The sequence below is a fragment of the Dermacentor silvarum genome, chromosome 2 (genome assembly GCF_013339745.2).
Source record: "Dermacentor silvarum isolate Dsil-2018 chromosome 2, BIME_Dsil_1.4, whole genome shotgun sequence".
Lineage (NCBI taxonomy): Eukaryota > Metazoa > Arthropoda > Arachnida > Ixodida > Ixodidae > Dermacentor > Dermacentor silvarum.
In genome coordinates, this window is record NC_051155.1 from 244,371,328 (window position 1) to 244,388,267 (window position 16,940).

The 16,940-nt window shown below is 44.0% G+C and overlaps 1 protein-coding gene across 1 annotated transcript in view; it reads left to right on the plus strand.

Annotated features, from left to right (window-relative positions):
- Positions 1 to 15,469, plus strand: part of LOC119443016 (calpain-C-like) — an 86,309-nt gene extending 70,840 nt beyond the window's left edge. Inside the window, 12 exon segments of the mRNA XM_037708127.2 lie at positions 684 to 761; positions 1,594 to 1,766; positions 2,423 to 2,541; positions 3,023 to 3,112; positions 3,724 to 3,842; positions 4,021 to 4,066; positions 4,883 to 5,006; positions 5,983 to 6,041; positions 8,722 to 8,869; positions 10,659 to 10,775; positions 12,235 to 12,293; positions 12,944 to 15,469. Of these exon segments, the coding sequence (XP_037564055.1) occupies positions 684 to 761; positions 1,594 to 1,766; positions 2,423 to 2,541; positions 3,023 to 3,112; positions 3,724 to 3,842; positions 4,021 to 4,066; positions 4,883 to 5,006; positions 5,983 to 6,041; positions 8,722 to 8,869; positions 10,659 to 10,775; positions 12,235 to 12,293; positions 12,944 to 12,970 (1,159 nt within the window). The 3' untranslated portion in view covers positions 12,971 to 15,469.
- Positions 15,470 to 16,940: the final 1,471 nt, after the last annotated feature.

A 16,940-nucleotide genomic window follows, 5' to 3' on the forward strand; every position in this document is an offset into this window, starting at 1 on the left:
TATAAATCGACGAAGATGTCCTCGGAAAGCTTTCAACAGCATACTTATTGTGTCGTTACTTCAGGGGACGTTTACCTAAAACAAAATGTTAATTATCATCTAGTGACAAATATTAAAAACGAAGAAATACAGGCTGCTGACGAAAAAAAACAGTAAATTGGTAATGTTCAGTTATTTCTTTAGCTTCTTCCTTAAAATAGCAACACTTAACGTTGGCGCTCGTACTGTAGCTGAACCTTCAAAAGTTACTGAATTTATTATTTTCACTTCGCACAAAACCATGCACATGCCAAAAGAGAATAAAAAGATCTGTGATTAAAATCCAAGGCAGGTCACCAGTACCACATTGCATTATAGAGCAAAATATTAGGTTTAAGAGAGAATCGAAGACAAGGCAAAGCTTGCCATGAAACGCGAACTCGCATACCTTGCGCCTGTCCAGGTGTCGTGTATGTCCTTTCCGCCGTTCGTTCTTATAGCTCAGTCGCACATTTCACTTCAACATGTACAACCAACTAGCCCCAACTTTAAACCTTTATCTTGAAGTCGAACGATGTAACGAAGTCACGTAAAAATGGAAATAGCGGACAACTACGTGGTCCACACATTACGTGGTCAATGTAGACTCACAAGTCGTTTTATATCACTGATTTATTATGCTTCTTGATTTTTGCTCACACCAGCTCCCAGGAGTGGGACAAGGTTCCGCCGGAGGAACAAGAAAGGCTCAACTACAAGAGCCCCGCAGAAGGAGAGTTTTGGTGAGTATACGAAGACCGTGGGGCAAACCGCGTTAGCCGGGTTGTGAATGTACGGCTGGCGAATACTATAGGCGCCGCAGACGCATGCTACAGGATGGAGGGGTCATGTCAGCGATTTCAAGAGCTGCATCAGCACATTGCATGAACGCTATGGTATCACTGGGGGCTTGCGGTGACATTCATAAAACTTGATTAATTTTGTTTCTCATTATCATTTTGACCCATATTTCGTTCGCTACGGTTGTTTTCTCTCAAACTCATTTCCTTTTCTGTCTTGCCGAGCTCTCTTTCTTTCTCTCTAATACGTCGTCGATACTGTGTACGTGTGTATGGATCAACTGTCAGCTGTCCATGTGACGTGCCGTGTTTTTCGTGGTGTCAAGAATATATATTCGTGTTTCGTGCGCCTTTTCGTGCGGAGGGCTAAGGGTAGGTCGCACGTAACAGCTCGACCTTGCTAAAAGACAGGTTGTGCTGCTTGTTCCACGAAAAGTGCAGAATTCCGTACATTTAAAACGGTGCTTGCTCGTTTGGATTCTTTTTCAAGTATTCTTTTTTATTCGCCAAAAGACTGCCTACAGAGAGAGAGAGAGAGAGAGAGACCAAAATTTTATACCGCTACATACAACGTCGCTAACGCGAAGTAGCCATTGTCGTGTTCCTCCCGTGTTCCTCCGTCTTCATGGTTCAGTCAGTGGCGATGTACTGTCGTCATTCAAACCTGTCAAAGCAAACCTGTGATTCATAAGTAAATCATGAGTCATAATTATAAGGAAGTCATTATAAGTAAACATTTGAGTTGACCGTTATCGTCCTTGCTTCTTCACGGCAGGATGTCTTACCAGGACTTCATGAAGACGTTCACCTCTCTCGAAGTGGTGCACCTGGACAGCGAGACGAGTCGCGATGAGCTCAGCCTACGCGACAAGACGCCCTGGCAGATGAAGGTCTGGAAGGGCCACTGGCAAAAGGGCGTCACAGCCGGGGGATGCCGGAATAACACCGGTAAGCGCTCGATACGAAGCCACACTTCGCGTTTCCCCACCATTAACGCCTTCTCAGCTTTGCTGAAGACATCCTTTCCCAAGACGTCGCCTCCTGCGTGTCTGTTCGGTTCGGGCAGACAACAGCGTAGAATCCGGTGATGCCAGGCGAGCCAATGTTCATTTTTACTTAACAAATAAACAAAACAAAAAAAGGAAACAAAACAGAGGCATATGTTGTGTCACATTATCTCTTGAAGGTGGCTGTAAATTTTCGTTTTGCTCTTTGGTTTGCGGCTCTACATTGCGTATTGGTAGCTTAATGTAGCGGCTGTCGGTGGTATCCGCCGAGAAAAACGCGCGCCGAACACGTAATTTGTTTCGATGCCTTTCATTCCGTGTTTATAGCATCTTACGTTATAACTAACTTTGTAAGTATGCGAGTTAGTGACTGTCGTACATTTAAATACAATTAAAAACTAAAAATTCTTTAACATATTCTCTCTCAATAACTCACTTTGTTTAGCTATTTCAGCTTGTTGTAAATCGCGGAATATATTTATGGGTACACTGCTACGGGAGGGGGTGGGGGGGGGGGGGGGGTAGGCATTTTTCTTTAGTGTTCTCACTTTGAATTTGAACAAAAACTCATCAGCGTGTGCACTTTTTTTCTTCCAGACACCTTCCACATCAATCCGCAATTCCAGCTGATTCTGTCCGAGTCGGAAGAAGTAGTCATCTCTTTAAGTCAAGATGCAGTCATTGAGCCTAAAGTCATGGGCTTCACTATTTACCAGGTTAGTCCACCCCATATTTCATAGGCTCAGGCGCATCCATAAGCTCCTTTTTGGTTTTCTCTTCTTTCTTTTCCTTTTTTATTCTTTTCTTTTTCGTGTTGTCTCCTAAGTGCAAAATAGGCTTTCGTCAATTTTGAATTTGGACCCGCGATATTCAGCGAAGCAACGATATAAGAGAGAGTCCATCAAGACCAAATTTTAGGCTCAGCGCCAATGACGATTTTTCTCTTTAAATACAGTACATGTGAAACTCAAAAACATTACCAATAAATAATCAGTGAACTTATTCGAACTGGAATTGTCATTTATGTGACATTATGCTACGGAAGCTGTAAATGTCTGGTTACGACTTCGCCATTGGCAAAAAAATAAAATAAATAAAACTCTTTTGCAGTGTCCTGCAAAAGCTCTTGCGGTACGAACAGTGCGAAGTCTCCGATACCTCCTTTTAGCACCGTCTTTTTGTTTGTCCACCACGCAGACACCGAAACCACCGAACGAGGCCCTCGACAAAGCCTTCTTCAAGAAGAACAAGTCACTACTCAGTTCCCAGTACAGTAACTGCAAGCAGGTAATCGATATTTATTTATTTATTTATTTATTTATTTATTTATTTATTTATTTATTTATTTATTTATTTATTTATTTATTTATTTATTTATTTATTTATTTATTTATTTATTTATTGCATGTAAAGAAACCCGTAAGTCGGCACATTACATAAGAGGCGGGATCCCTTTGATGACCTTCGACCTCTTTAACACTGTAAAGTTCTGACAACGTCCAACGGCCTGAAAATTGTGCTGTCACGCCTCCGCGAGTGACGATACACTGGTTTTCATTCTTGAAAGTACATTAACAACAAGCACCATCAATCTATACCATCAGCTGTTTTTGTGCTCGTTTTCGGAGTGTTCCTCTTTGCAGGCGATAAAAAGAAATGAAAAGAAAGAAACTTTCCTCGAGGGGGGGGGGGGGGGGGGGAGCTGTAGCTCTCAGCTGCTTTGTGTGTTCACGCGAATAAATAATGATTGCTCTTCAACATGTATAGAAGAGTTAAGGTTGGGGTTAGTGTGTATGGCCACTGTCAGGTCGTGATGCCTAAATCATGGTCGCCATGAGAGCAGCATCGCACAGTGCGAACGATTCTTCAAGCACCCTGCGTTTCCCGGCTGCCCACAGGTGTCTGTCAGGTGTGTCCTGGAGCAAGGAGGCTACGTTCTACTCCCGACCACTTTCGAACTGGGCCAAGAAGCCTCTTTCACGCTACGGGTCTTCTCGGGAAAACCGACGAAGCTAAAGTGAGTGCACGCGGCAATGCTTAGCGAGCTCGTTGTGATGCGACCCACTGACATTTGTGGCTGTTTCAGCTCGCCACCACGTAAACAAGAAAAAAGAGTGACGTCGCACTTTGCTTTGTTCACTTGTTATTGCGCTCCTTGTTTCGCTTCTAACTCTTGGTCCCTCCGTACGTCGCAGGCTCATCGACAGCCAACCGAGCACGGTAAAGCCAGCCATCATGAAGGTAAGAAGACCCACCGCGTAGCACCCGTATGCTTGCGGTGCATGGAGAACATTTGGATAGGACTTTATAAAATTTGGTGACTGATAGGCTGCTGCCTTATCTTATTTAAGCGCTCGTATTGCAATGACGCTGCACTTCATATGACCGCGCAGTTAGAAACGACACCTCGTATAGATAACGTAATATCTGCGCAGCTTGACTGGAAGGCCACTTAATTATGCTGAATTTCTCATCGAAGGTTACACTTGCGAAAATAATTATGATCGTGCTAAGCTTTGCTTGCCCCTCCTGTAAAGGGTGTGCGTCACCGGCCTTCCGGTGTGACGCCAATCCTGTTATCTTGGAGGCATTTCTGGAATTTGGACGACTAAGTTTTAACATCACTAGGTCTGCTGCATGGAGCTAGCTAGCTCATTATCTCCTACCTTAGCTTATTGTCATTGCAAACACTTCGTTTGAGAGCTTGACAAAAGGTGTCTTAGTAGCAGATATTTTTCAATGAGTACAGATTTCACCTCGTGTGAACTTAGCAAAACACCTTGAAACTAATTGAGCTTTATTCACAGAGAAGTCTATCAATGGTTATATGCCTTCGACAGACAATTATGTTCCAATCAGGTAATTCAGTTCTGCTGCGCATGTCTTCTCTCTTGTGCTCGTTTTCATTTCGTGCTCGCTCAGTCCTTTAGCTGTGACCATAGTACACATGTAAACTGCGAGCGCGCTGGGTGCGCTCACTGTGTCCTAGTGCATGCTGAGAAAGAGAGAGAGAGAGAGCTTTTATGACGTTGCTGTTGGCATCCATCCATCGCACAGGCGCCGCCTTCTTTCGACAGCAAGATCAGTTCGTACGAGGCTGTTTTCCTACAAGTTGCGGACGAGCACTCCTCGGTCAACTGCTTCGAACTGCAGGAGTTGCTCGAAGCCTGCCTCCCCAATGGTGAGTCTGCTCTCAGTCATTCCGAACGGCGAAATACGTTATCGCGAAATACCTTTACGAAAATATTTACGAGGTTGTCTATGCAACAAAGTTCTGTGTCTAGCATTAACACGGCATAAAATAATATCATATGGCATCAAATACCGCGAGCGCAGTGTGAAATAAAACACATAAATGTCAAAGAAGCTCACATAAACTCAGATTACAAGTGGTGGTAAAAACTTCAATTACTATTTACCAAGAATCTTGCTCCCTGCCAGAAATTTCTGGAAGGCTGCTAGGTGTCGCTTTTAGTACTCTGTCATGGACCTCTGTAAGTCATGGACCTCTATAGTCATGGACCTCTATAAGGATACTTTTCTGCTGTCCAATGTCGTTAGATCTTGTATCACAGTGTCTTTCAGCATTTGGTCGCAGGCACTCCAGTAGATGTTGCACATCCTCATCCGCGTGACCGCAAGTGCATTACGGATCGACTAGCAGCGCAGCGAGTTTTATACAGAAAGTGTTTTGTGAACGCGATGCGAAGTAGCAAATTATTAACTAACGCTTGGAAGGATCTGCTGGTATACAATGTGCAATGTGTGCGATATATTGAACTCGATGCAAGGGCCAATGGAAAATAATTCTGAAGATTCTGACTTTTGATCACGCCATGCCTCTGCAGCCACGTGATGAAGTCCTTCTTAACGTACTGTGAAATTCATCTCATGATAGAGGGAGTCCCGATGTTAAGCTGTTCACATGCGATTGCCATGCTGCCTCGTCAGCTGTAACATTCCCACGGATATGGCAGTGGCTAGGTATCCACTGGAATATCATTATGTGATGTTATATTATTGTTTAAATCTGCAATAGAGCCGTCAGGTAAGAAGTGTAAGAACATAGGACTATAGAAGTGCAGCTTTTTTTCTCCCTTTGCATTATTTGGTAACGCACTTTGTCATTCATTGTGACATCTTTCTTGCTTTTCCAGATTACGTCAAGAGCTGCGCAACACTAGAAGTTTGCCGGCAAGTTGTCATGGCGCTGGATGTATCCTTGATTATTATGGCAGACCAGTTGTGAGCTGCTAAACTAACTTGTAGTTAATGTGCTTTATTTAGGATGTTCAAAGTCACACGCAAAGAATAAGGACATGGAAACTAAGTCCAACATTCACGGACAAAGACACGGGCAGGCAACGGAGCTTCGAAGCAGGAATAGTTCCGTTGTTTAAATGGGGAAACGGGTGTCCACGAGGATGTTACGGGAGTGGCACTCCGACTCGCTTGCGAATTGCCTCGAGGGCGTTAATGCCTCGCTTTCGGGTTACCTTGTTTAGCCCAACAATGAATCACGCACCACAAGGCACGAAGATGCTGAGGTTCCTGATTGCAGGAACCACCTCCTCGCGTACAACGAGCTAACCAAACACTTCTACTTAGAACGCAGGGTCTCCCCCCCCCCCCCCCCCCCCCCTCCGCACAGTAAACTAAATAGAGCTCAAGCCAAGCCATTACGCTAAGCCTCTTGCAAACAAGAACCTATCCGAACCCGCTAATAATCAACAAGATCTGTCCGGAGATCTCTACTCCTACAACATGCGATAAATTGTAACGGCACCATAGATCTTAGTCATATGCTCTGGCATTGCTCCGCGTTACGCAGCGACGAAGACAACACTGAAGAGCGGTGAGAGGCAGCTCTACGCAGCCTCAGATTAGATGAACAGCTATGGGCAGTCCAACGAGCCCGCGAAGCGGCCGATAGGCTAGGCCTTTCGGTCCCAACGTGTGAGCGGCCCGCTTCTGGCTAGGAAACTAGCTTGACCCAATGGACCACAATAAAGTTTTTCCATCCATTCATCCATGACGCTCATAACTTATGTTCACGAAGGCTAAAAAATGTGCCATTTGTCAGTGAACCTTATGTAGGGCCTTCAATAATTTTTTTCTGGCTAATCCTAACGCCTCGAGAGTTAGAAACTTGATCCCATAATTTGAAACTAACTAGACAATCATTAACGACAAAGAAAACATTAACGTTATCTTCAGGAGATTTCTGCTGGAATTTCAGCTAGCTTTGTACACATGCAAGCGCCGCCCTACGGTAGCGCCTTTCGGCTCGCGTTAACGTCGATACAGGCAAGGACAAAATGAGCCCGATATTTCTTAAGCGTCATACTTTATTTAGGTAGTCATTTTTTAACGAACAACGGGATCACGCTTAGCGCGCATATTTCTCTCCTTTTGACTCTGTACTAGCGACACACTTGAAAAGTTGACCTGTCCATGTGGGCGCAACTCACTAACAGGCGTTCGTCAACGCTGGCTTCTCCACATTAAGAGGCTTTATGTGGGGAAGGCTAATCTATTCATTCCGTTCGCTTTACGAGTGGCAGTCTGGATGCTGGAAGTATATGAGAGTACGTAACGTGGAACGTTGCCATGACATCAGGAAGCATGTTCTAAATAGCTGAATAGTCAAACAAAAGGAAGTCCATCAGGGGGGCTGGCATTAAACCGCAACCTTCTCTGTCTTGAACTGGTGCTCACGATATGCGATACCTGCGTGCACTGGGAGGATCCGTAGTGTTTCGCGACGCAGCATGATCCACGCGTAGGGCATACTTAAGAGCAAGCAGGAGTATTTACTGTCTTTATTCAAATGCATTTGAAACCCAGAACTGCTCTTTCTTGACCACCGTTGAGCCTATTTGATGTGTTGCATTGCAAGTTTACGTAGTGACGTTCCAGAAAAGTGCTTGAATCCTATAAACCGCATCTACTAGACTGTCTTAAAGGCGCAATATTGGCATATAGATTGTTGTCAGTAACTTGTGAATGAGAAAGTGGCAGAATTTATATTTAAAAATAACAATTCTACGCAAACTGCTAGATGAACATCAAATTTCGCCACTTCAGGCGCTCTCAGTAGTGGAGTTTGCAGAATTGCCATGCCTCTGAGTTATGGAATTGTAAATTTCGAGCTTCAGTTTTTAAGTGCGGAGCACATTAGGGGCCCGACATGTCGTCCCTCGTCGGTGGGTGTCACGGACAACAATAGGTCTACGTAAGACATAAAATTCCCAGAAAATTTCCCTATAATATATAAAATTAAACCAAATAAGTATAAAATAATATTAAGTAAGGAAAACATCATGAATTAACGCATTCATTAACCCAAATTAATAAAAACTCGATCGAAAACGCCAAGCTGATACCGAAACTAGTCAGCGAGGAGTTTATGCTGCAGAATGGGGCGCGATGGCAGTGCTGAAAGAGAGCATACAGGAACATAGAATCATATATCACCTTCCACATTTCGGCTGTATTTTACACAACTGAAAGCTTTTTTTAGAGCGTCGTGCACACGGTATCAGTATTTCTCCCTTGCCAGATGGTGCGGACGTCCGCTTGTTGCGTCCTCTACGTGTTCCACAAGACGCTAGATGCGCGTCTCACATATTTAGAAAAGTGTTTCGGTGGTCATTATTCGCATGAAATAGTTGTTTCCTTGCTATGTGTACATGCCGTTCATAATTAAAAAGTGCAACATCAATGCGGGGCGTTATAATATTTCATGTTGCACGACCATACTGTGAGATAATTTCCTTTTTGTGGTCCGCAAACATTTGTTCCCCCACGGGTGTGCCCAAATAAACTTCAGTAAACTTAATTACGCAAACTGCACAGTACGCATTCTTCCTTGACGTTGAACGTTGCGTTGGCAGACAACGGGTATGGGAAGGCTGAGGTACCAGGAGTACAAGAACTTCATGTGCAGCCTCAAGTACTGGCAGAGCACCTTCAAGAAGCACACACGTGGCACGGCGGGAATCCTGAGGGCCGAGAAGCTGCGCGACGCCATAGTGGACGTAGGTCAGTACACCTTTGTGGTCGCGCCAGCTGCGCCGCCATTGCTGTACTTCCAGTTCTGCGCAGGAATACAAAGTGGTGCACTGGTTTCTTTTTGATTCGGCCGTCTGATTCTATCAGCAATGTTTTAACAGCGAAGCTGTTCTAGCTAACCGTAAAAAAAGTGGCGCCTGCTGTCGCAAAACCTCGCCGAGCTATGACGTCACTGCGTTGCCTAGCAACCACCTCGGGGAGCGGCGTGTGCCTCGCCTCCTCTCCGTGTCGTGCACATGTTGCCTTGACATGGGACGTTAAGGAGAGGGAAGGAGAGCATACCCGCGGCGCGCGCATTGCTCGGGAGAGGGAAAGAGAAAGTGAGAGAGAAGGAAATTGTAGCAGCACCAACGAGGCAATGCGCAGAGCTGCTGTCGACGCCGCCCGCGCTGCCTAGCCACGCATGCGCCGAAGCAGTAGCGATGACGGCACCTAGTAAGCGTTGCCTAGTAACCACCGGCGCAGGTGCGCGCTCGCTTCGCCCGACACAGACACGGCTCCTACGTTTGTGGCATGCCAGGAACGCTGTCGCTCGTAGGCGCTGACGCGTCCAGCGATAGTCACGCGAAATGTCGCGAAAGGGAAGGTACCTCCGAAAATTATCGCTCAAGAATACCTTCCCTGCATGCGTAGTTAAGTTGAACCAAGTTAAGACCTAGCAGCAACCAAGTTAATGCCTAGCAGTAACAGCCAGTAAGACTTGAGGATTGAAACTTTCGCTGTGCCTAAGCTTTGCACGACCGAGTGCAAACTTGCCCGCTTTTTTCGAGTAGATAGTATAGCAGAGCGAACGCTTTCAAAGGTGTGCTCTGATGACTACAAAACGCCTTCTTATTTTTCTTTTTCTCTTTCTTTCTTTCATCTGTTGCGTAGATCTGGCCACGTATAACGCTGCTTTCTGACGGAATAGTCCTGGGTTTGTTAGTCTCAAACTATTGATCGTGCAGTTCTACACTACTTGATATTCACCTACTAGTTTACGCATGATAGCCAGCCTTGCGTAAATGCTCTGAGGTTCCAAGCGCTGTTTACCTACCCGGCGGTTCCCTTTTATTCTCTAGCAATCTCTTAAACTGCGACAATATAGCGGAGAGCCTGCCGGTGGGCTTTACCACACGTCTTGATAGACGCAAGGAACGATGGCCTACTTCACGATTCAAGTGGAAACAAGTTAGCACAGAATTTTTTTTCTTCCCCCTTTGCCATCTGTCAGCGCCCGATCCGTGACTTCGACAGTTCTTTATCACTTATCTTATCTTAACTTTTAATTTATCACTTAACTTATCACGAAGCCATTAAAGTCTAAATATGTGGATAATTACGCTTTCAGGATTCAGGGCCCGAATTCACAAAAACTTCTTACGAAAGAATTTTTTGTAAGAAATAATTTTAGCCAATGCTGATGCCAGACATATCACTAACGAAGATGACCAGCCAATGGCAAAGCGTACTTACAAAAGAAAGGCTTTGTAAATCGATCTGGCCCCAGGACTTTTCGGGACCACAACTCTGCTTCGCTCGTTAACGTCAGTATAAAGACGTTTTTCATCTTTATGTAAATGATTGTGTCTGCAGCAGCTTCCTCAGTATATATTACATCTTGCGTGGTCGTCATTGCTAGCGTCATGTTTGTTTTGTAATATGCATCTTCAAGGTTCAGATATAGGTGGACCTTCACAAACTATAGTAGAGTACAAAATGTTTTTCACAGACCAAGCCATGTGCGTAAACCAACGCATGTGCCGTTTCATTTCTGCAGGGTTTCAGCTCAACACGGAGATTCTCTCAATGCTGATGCTGAGGTACATGAGGAAAGACGGCACGTTGCGGTTCGGAGACTTCGTGTCTTGCATCCTTCACTTATCCGTCGCCTTCGGTACGTAGCCGGCGGTTTCATTGAGCACAATTTCAAACAAAAATTGAGTCGCAGGTTCGCCCAAAGTGTGAGCAAACGAAGATATATCTATAGCGTAATATAAGATGGCATCCTCAGAGAACGCAGTTAACCCGATCTCTGCCACCATAGTTTTTAAATCACAATAGTTGTGAAACTCCTTCGAATACGGAGGCCATTATTGTACAAGTGGAAGCCAGATGAAGTGCAAAGCTGGAGTGCGACGGCGCAGTGCGAAAGCACTCGTGCTCAGAAACGCATACGAGCAGATGTGCTCATCAACCACAAGGACCTGTTTACCTCTAAAAAGATTTTTGTAAAGACGCGGGTTCATAAACGACTACATGGGTTGTATCTTTCAACTACTATAGTCAGGCCACAAGCGTACCTGCCAACTCTTGCAAACTTTCCGTAAACTTTACGAATGTAGGCCCGTTCTATGATTTTGCGAATGTTACATCATATTTTATGAAAAGTAAATTTAGTTCACGAAAAAAATTTTAATGTGTTAAAAGAGATTGCGAAAAATATTTGCAGAAAAATTGTTATGGTACTTGCGCCGCGTTATTGTGTCAGCACAAGATGCAGTTTACCAATGTCGTACTTGCTTCCAGTACGTTTATCAGTGTATTTTCTAAAGCAGGTGAAATCGGCGCTCAGCAAAACAGCTCAAAAAGTCACTGTGATCTGAAAACATTACGTTGCTTGTGAGTCTCTGCTGTGCTAGGTTTGCCACTTCTCAGGTGCGTGTAAAGCTAAATCATAATTAAGTTAATATGTATGTCACACAAGGTGTGTGAATTTCTCAGGAAGTAGTTCTTCAAAATGCGTGCTACCGCCCCACCCCCCCCTCACCTTGTCCGCTGCATTTTTACGAGTTTTGATTGAAATTCACAAATTGGCAGATATGCATAAGTACAGTATATAGATTGAAGTTATCATCCGCCACATCGTTCATGTATTCCCGCCTTTGTATTCATCTTTATTGTGATAAACATGTTCTTTAGCAAAGAATGCCAACTAGGTTAAAAACAAGCCTCCCAGAGAAGCTTTCCAAGCAACAGCAAGAAAAAACGAAAACATTCAGGGCTACTTGATTTTTCAAGCCAACTGTCTGACCGCAGCGTACGTAACGCTCTTATAACGCCAATCCTGTTCATGCCGTACCCGCTTCTCCACTTTATATGCTTCAAAGGAAGCTTGTGACTTATGATTGCAAGTGTCGGCTGAAATTCGGAGTTTTGTTATACAACGCGGTCATTGCTATAACTAGGCTTGTAGCAGGCATTTGGTAGTCCCTTTTTCTTTCTTTCTTGCATTCGTTTCTGTTTTCTTTTTCATTCACCTTTTTTAATCAGCTATCACATGTCGTGCTTGACACGACGTTAAAGTGATTAGCTTATGTCACTTTAAAATGGTTCGAACTCGATTTTTTTTGCAGCGACGTTCGAGAAAAAAGATCCTCTTCAAAATGGTTTCATCAAGATGACGCTTGCCGAGGTAAGATCTACGAAAAGCGTTTAACATTATCCGAACGAAAGTTCAGAAAAATCTCGTGTTGGTCCCTCTTTGGAAGTAATTACCCGCAGGAAGAACGCGAAAAGTGTAAAGATCGAGTCCCTCGATTCCCCTCATTCTTTTCGATTATTGCATAGCGAGGATCTAGACTTTGCTAGCCTTGATGCTATGAGGTTGCACACGGGGCCGATTGCTGCATTCGTTTAAGATCGCTCACTACGTGACGATTACAATTGAAAGAGTGTTTCACCTACGCCGTCATTACCATGGGTGGCGCTGGCTAACACTCCCAGAGTTAGATCTATCGCACCCAAAAGAGTGAACCAAAGATTGGTGGAAGAGCATCGCCCGCGTAAAGAGGAAGATGTGGCTTCGGCTCTCACCTTCAGCAACTTGTCTTACCGTTCACTTTAATTTCGCTTTTTCTAATTATCTTTATGGAATACAGCCACTTACATTTTCCAATGCACAAGAAAACAGTATACGAACGAGAAATTGGAATGAGTAACGCTTGACGTAAAACGTATTTATCTCGACATTCATTACTTTCATGTTCAGTTCGCCACACTATTAAAACTCAACTTAGGCTTCTTTATACAGTAGTTGTCTCTACTTTTTTTTTTCTTTTTCAGTGGCTCAAGACGTCCTTGCAGTGCTGATAAAAGTCTTTCGGACACCTTTTGATGACACCGCTCAAGGCTGAAGTAAACAGACAGAAGGTCGGCCTGCACGACTTACGACCAGGCTTCGCTTCCATCTAGACCGAGTATCCGGGGCAAAGAACTCTACAGTCCGCCGGGCCTGAACTCGACATGTGAATCAAAATCTGTGATTATAGAGAGCACAGTGCATGATATGCCGCTATGAGGTCATGTGCCATTGCATCAGGGACGCACTCGGAGCTCTAAATAATAATAATAACGTTTTACAGATGTTATACTTCAAGTTATAAACAGTGGTCCAAAAAAGAATGTTTCTGGAGCCAACGTTTCGACAAGGGTACTTGTCTCTGCCGAAGACCAGGCCCGTTATCGGAACGCTGGCTCCAGAAACGCTCATTGCTCGATCACTGTTGATAGCTGCGAAGTCGCCGTCTTCTTGTGTACCTCTGTCTTGTTCTGAATGACTGCAAGTTGTAATAACAAGAGATTTTGAAGTGAAATAAAATGTTCACCTTTAAGGTAAGGTGAAATCAAGTCTTATCATTGAAGCCTATAGCATTAAATGTAACAACCGATTTGTAAGCCTCGCACAGAGTCTGTGGCTTTTCGTAAATGTTCATGCCCGGTGAGTAATAGGGTAGTTACAAACGCATTGGAAACGCTTTCTGAGTAAGGAGAACGGGCTTCCCGAATACCTTGAACTTGAGCGGATTCTGTCTTTCACTAAGAAAATGAGTTTATATGTGTTTCGACCTTTCTTGGTGGACACAAATTGTTTGACACTTATTAAGCTATGTATATAACTGTTAAACTTTCCATTGCTGCTGTTTTGTTGGTAACCATTTGTTATTGAAGAAATCACGATCTGTTCATTATCTGCCTTGATTTATTTTTTAACTGCAGAATTTACTTCTTATGGAAACGTTTTTGTTATTAGGCGTCTGTCTGTCAATTCTTCTTTGCGTTAAATAACAACGCAGATTCGGGTACGATTTCCTGCTTGCATTAGTTTACGCGGAGGCCAAGGAAACAAAGGCAAGAGATATCTCGGTAATATTCTTGATTAAGCTTATGGTTTGTTTAATAATACTTCAATTTTGTGCAATTGCAACGTACCGGTTCGACGAAATGGCTGAAGTATACATGAATAATTTTGGCGGATGCAGATTGTGTGCCAATATGAAAGATAATACCTGCCGTACCTTTGAATGACAACGCATGTAAAGCCGAATGAGTTTGATTAAATATTACTATGAAAGTTTGATTAAGTTTCAGTATGCGAAAGTACGCGTGGTCCTTGACCAAAATGATTAAAAACGCGAGAATTGGTCGCAAATACCAAGCTTTCAACGGGAAACAGAGAATATCCTCTGTCTTGCAGTAACGTTATCGCGCACCACGCGTGGTCGTTGGACCTGTTCCCTCCGTAACAGTTTATTGCACTCCCAAAATGCGTCCTGTGATAATTCAGCGGAAGCTGCATAGACGCACTAACTGAGGTCTCCAACCAAACACAGATTAGTGCGTGGTTTACACCAGCCACTTTTCTTTTCCCTTTTTTTTTTGTCCTTTTTTGTGATTGCCATTACCAAGCACGTCCACGAAAATGGCGTTCTCTTCTTTTACTTTTATCGGCTAAAAAATAAACTGTGCGTAAAAGTATCAACTTTAAAGAATGTATTTGCCAATAAAGGCAAGCATAGATGTTACAACAAGATATTTAGATGTGCATCGCGGGATGTTCGCAAGATTTCTTTATTGCAGAGCAAAATCTGAAAAATTAACAGGTGGTTGTGTCATTTACTGAGCATCGGCGCAGTCCTCAATTCATGATCGCAGGAACAATTAATACGCTCGTACTGACATACAAGGTACAAACGAGAAACTATGGAATCTAATTATAATATAAAATTTTCCTGGAAAGAAATGCCTTCTATAGATTTTAGTTTTGCAATATGCGTGCGTGTACTGTACTGTGTTCTCTGCCATCACCGCAAGTCTGTTTTGTTAAGTACTTCGGTGGTGACACAGCTGTCCTATTCCAATGTTAAAAATATACCGCAAGCAGTAGGCAACTAAGGACATGTTCATCAATTATTGTGATGATGTAAGGCAAACAGTGTCGCTTTGTGCGTTGAAAGATTTCGATTGTTGTGTCTTGCGGATAATTTAACAGAGTATTGTGTGCAGGGCGTTGATAATTTTCCTGTCCTTATTACTGCATCAAGTAATGTCTGTTTGCAGATACTGTATTCATGTACAAAACTAATGGCACCAACGGATATATTGTGTAAAGTCAGGAATATCTTTAGCTGTGCATGAAAATTGCAGGCGCAGCGTAAACTACTCCCTCATCCGTGTAAAATAAACCATAGTCATTGTACACTAAACCTTCTCTCTGTGACGTTTCTCGCAACTACGGATTTATTTAGTACAGTATATCAATAATGTTTTCAGCATTTACGTGACCTTTGTCTTAGTTGCAATAAAGAATTGAAACGACGTCCTGTGTCTTCGTGCGTACACTTTTATCTTTTAATCATAATCTGAACCGTAAATGGCCATGCGTTAACATCGAAATGTTTTGGGAAGTCCCCAGGGCTTAGCTAATACAACGTCAATGTACTTGTCAATTTCCCTTTTTAAGCTTCAGTGGGCAAAACAAGCTCACAGTAACATCTTGCGCATACTGATGACAATTTTTGCAGTAGTCTAAGAAAAATATAATTTTATGTCCACAAAGACGCTTCGCTTATGTCGGTTATTTGGTGATCAGTTAACCAGAAAACGCAGCGTGTTGCAGACAGGGATAAATGCAGAAGAAACTGCCCACATTTGACGCTAACTTGCAACTGTTCGAAGTAAACGGTTGTGAGGTAGCACCAAGTGTGTCCAATTCCTTGCTTCTTCATTTTTTCGTATCCGGTACGCGCTACGTTTAGTATACTAGCTCTTACAAACTTTTATAGCTATTGCCGCATAAGAAATCGTAGAAAACTAAAAAGGTGTTTCGAACTAGTGAACTAGCGAAATAGTGAAGACTTTTAAATGAGATACAAAAATTTGCGAAACTTGTATTTTTGTTGCCAGCCGATAAGCGAGGAGGTAAAGTGTTCATTCTGACAAGATTGGCTCTATGGCCCAATGACCAGCTTCAAAATAAGCTATAAAAAAGGTTGCGATATATACGGAGAAAACTAATTCCAGATTCTGCCCCCAGAGAGAAATGCTGTAATGTTACTTCGGGAAAAAAAAGTAACTACTCTCAAACAATCAGTTATTTAGATTACACACGCACACACACACACACACACAATGTTGCGCGAGCGATGACCGCATGCTAGAATGGGGATGTTTTTACCAGTGGAGCTGTTTAAGCTCTTGGTTAGGCCGCGTAGTGCGAACAAAAAACTGCGCCTGGCGATGACGTCACTGCGCGTTGTCTAGCAACGCCTCGCACAGCTGTTGCTAGGTGATGCACGTGACGTCATCGCTCCGCGAGGCAACCACCCTCTCCCAAGTTACCCTCGTCACAGTGCGAGGCACGGCCGCCATATCCGGCGTTCGTCAGCGTGCCCCGGCTGCATCCTGCGTCGAGATGCAACATGCTGCATTTCGCGCCGTCCTCATCACCCAGAATGGACCGCATCCGCGTCTCGTCGAGCAAGATGGGCTGGTGGATAGCAGTGATTATGGATGATGCCGCGGCTGCCGCCGCGGTGCCAGGCGCCTACGCGAAGCGGCGGTCGTTGGGGTGTTGCGGAGCGCAGCGTAGCAACACGCCAGTGGCGCACCGACGGGGGGGAATTCGGGGGTTGGAACCCCCCCCCCCCCCTGAGGCCGACTTAACCCCCCCTTTTGTTTAACCCCTTTTCTTTCGTTACGCATTTGAGTACTGCAACTAAGATGTAAGACGCGCAATCGTCTGCACACTCGCAAAAAGCGCATTTTATCGACAATTTCCCGT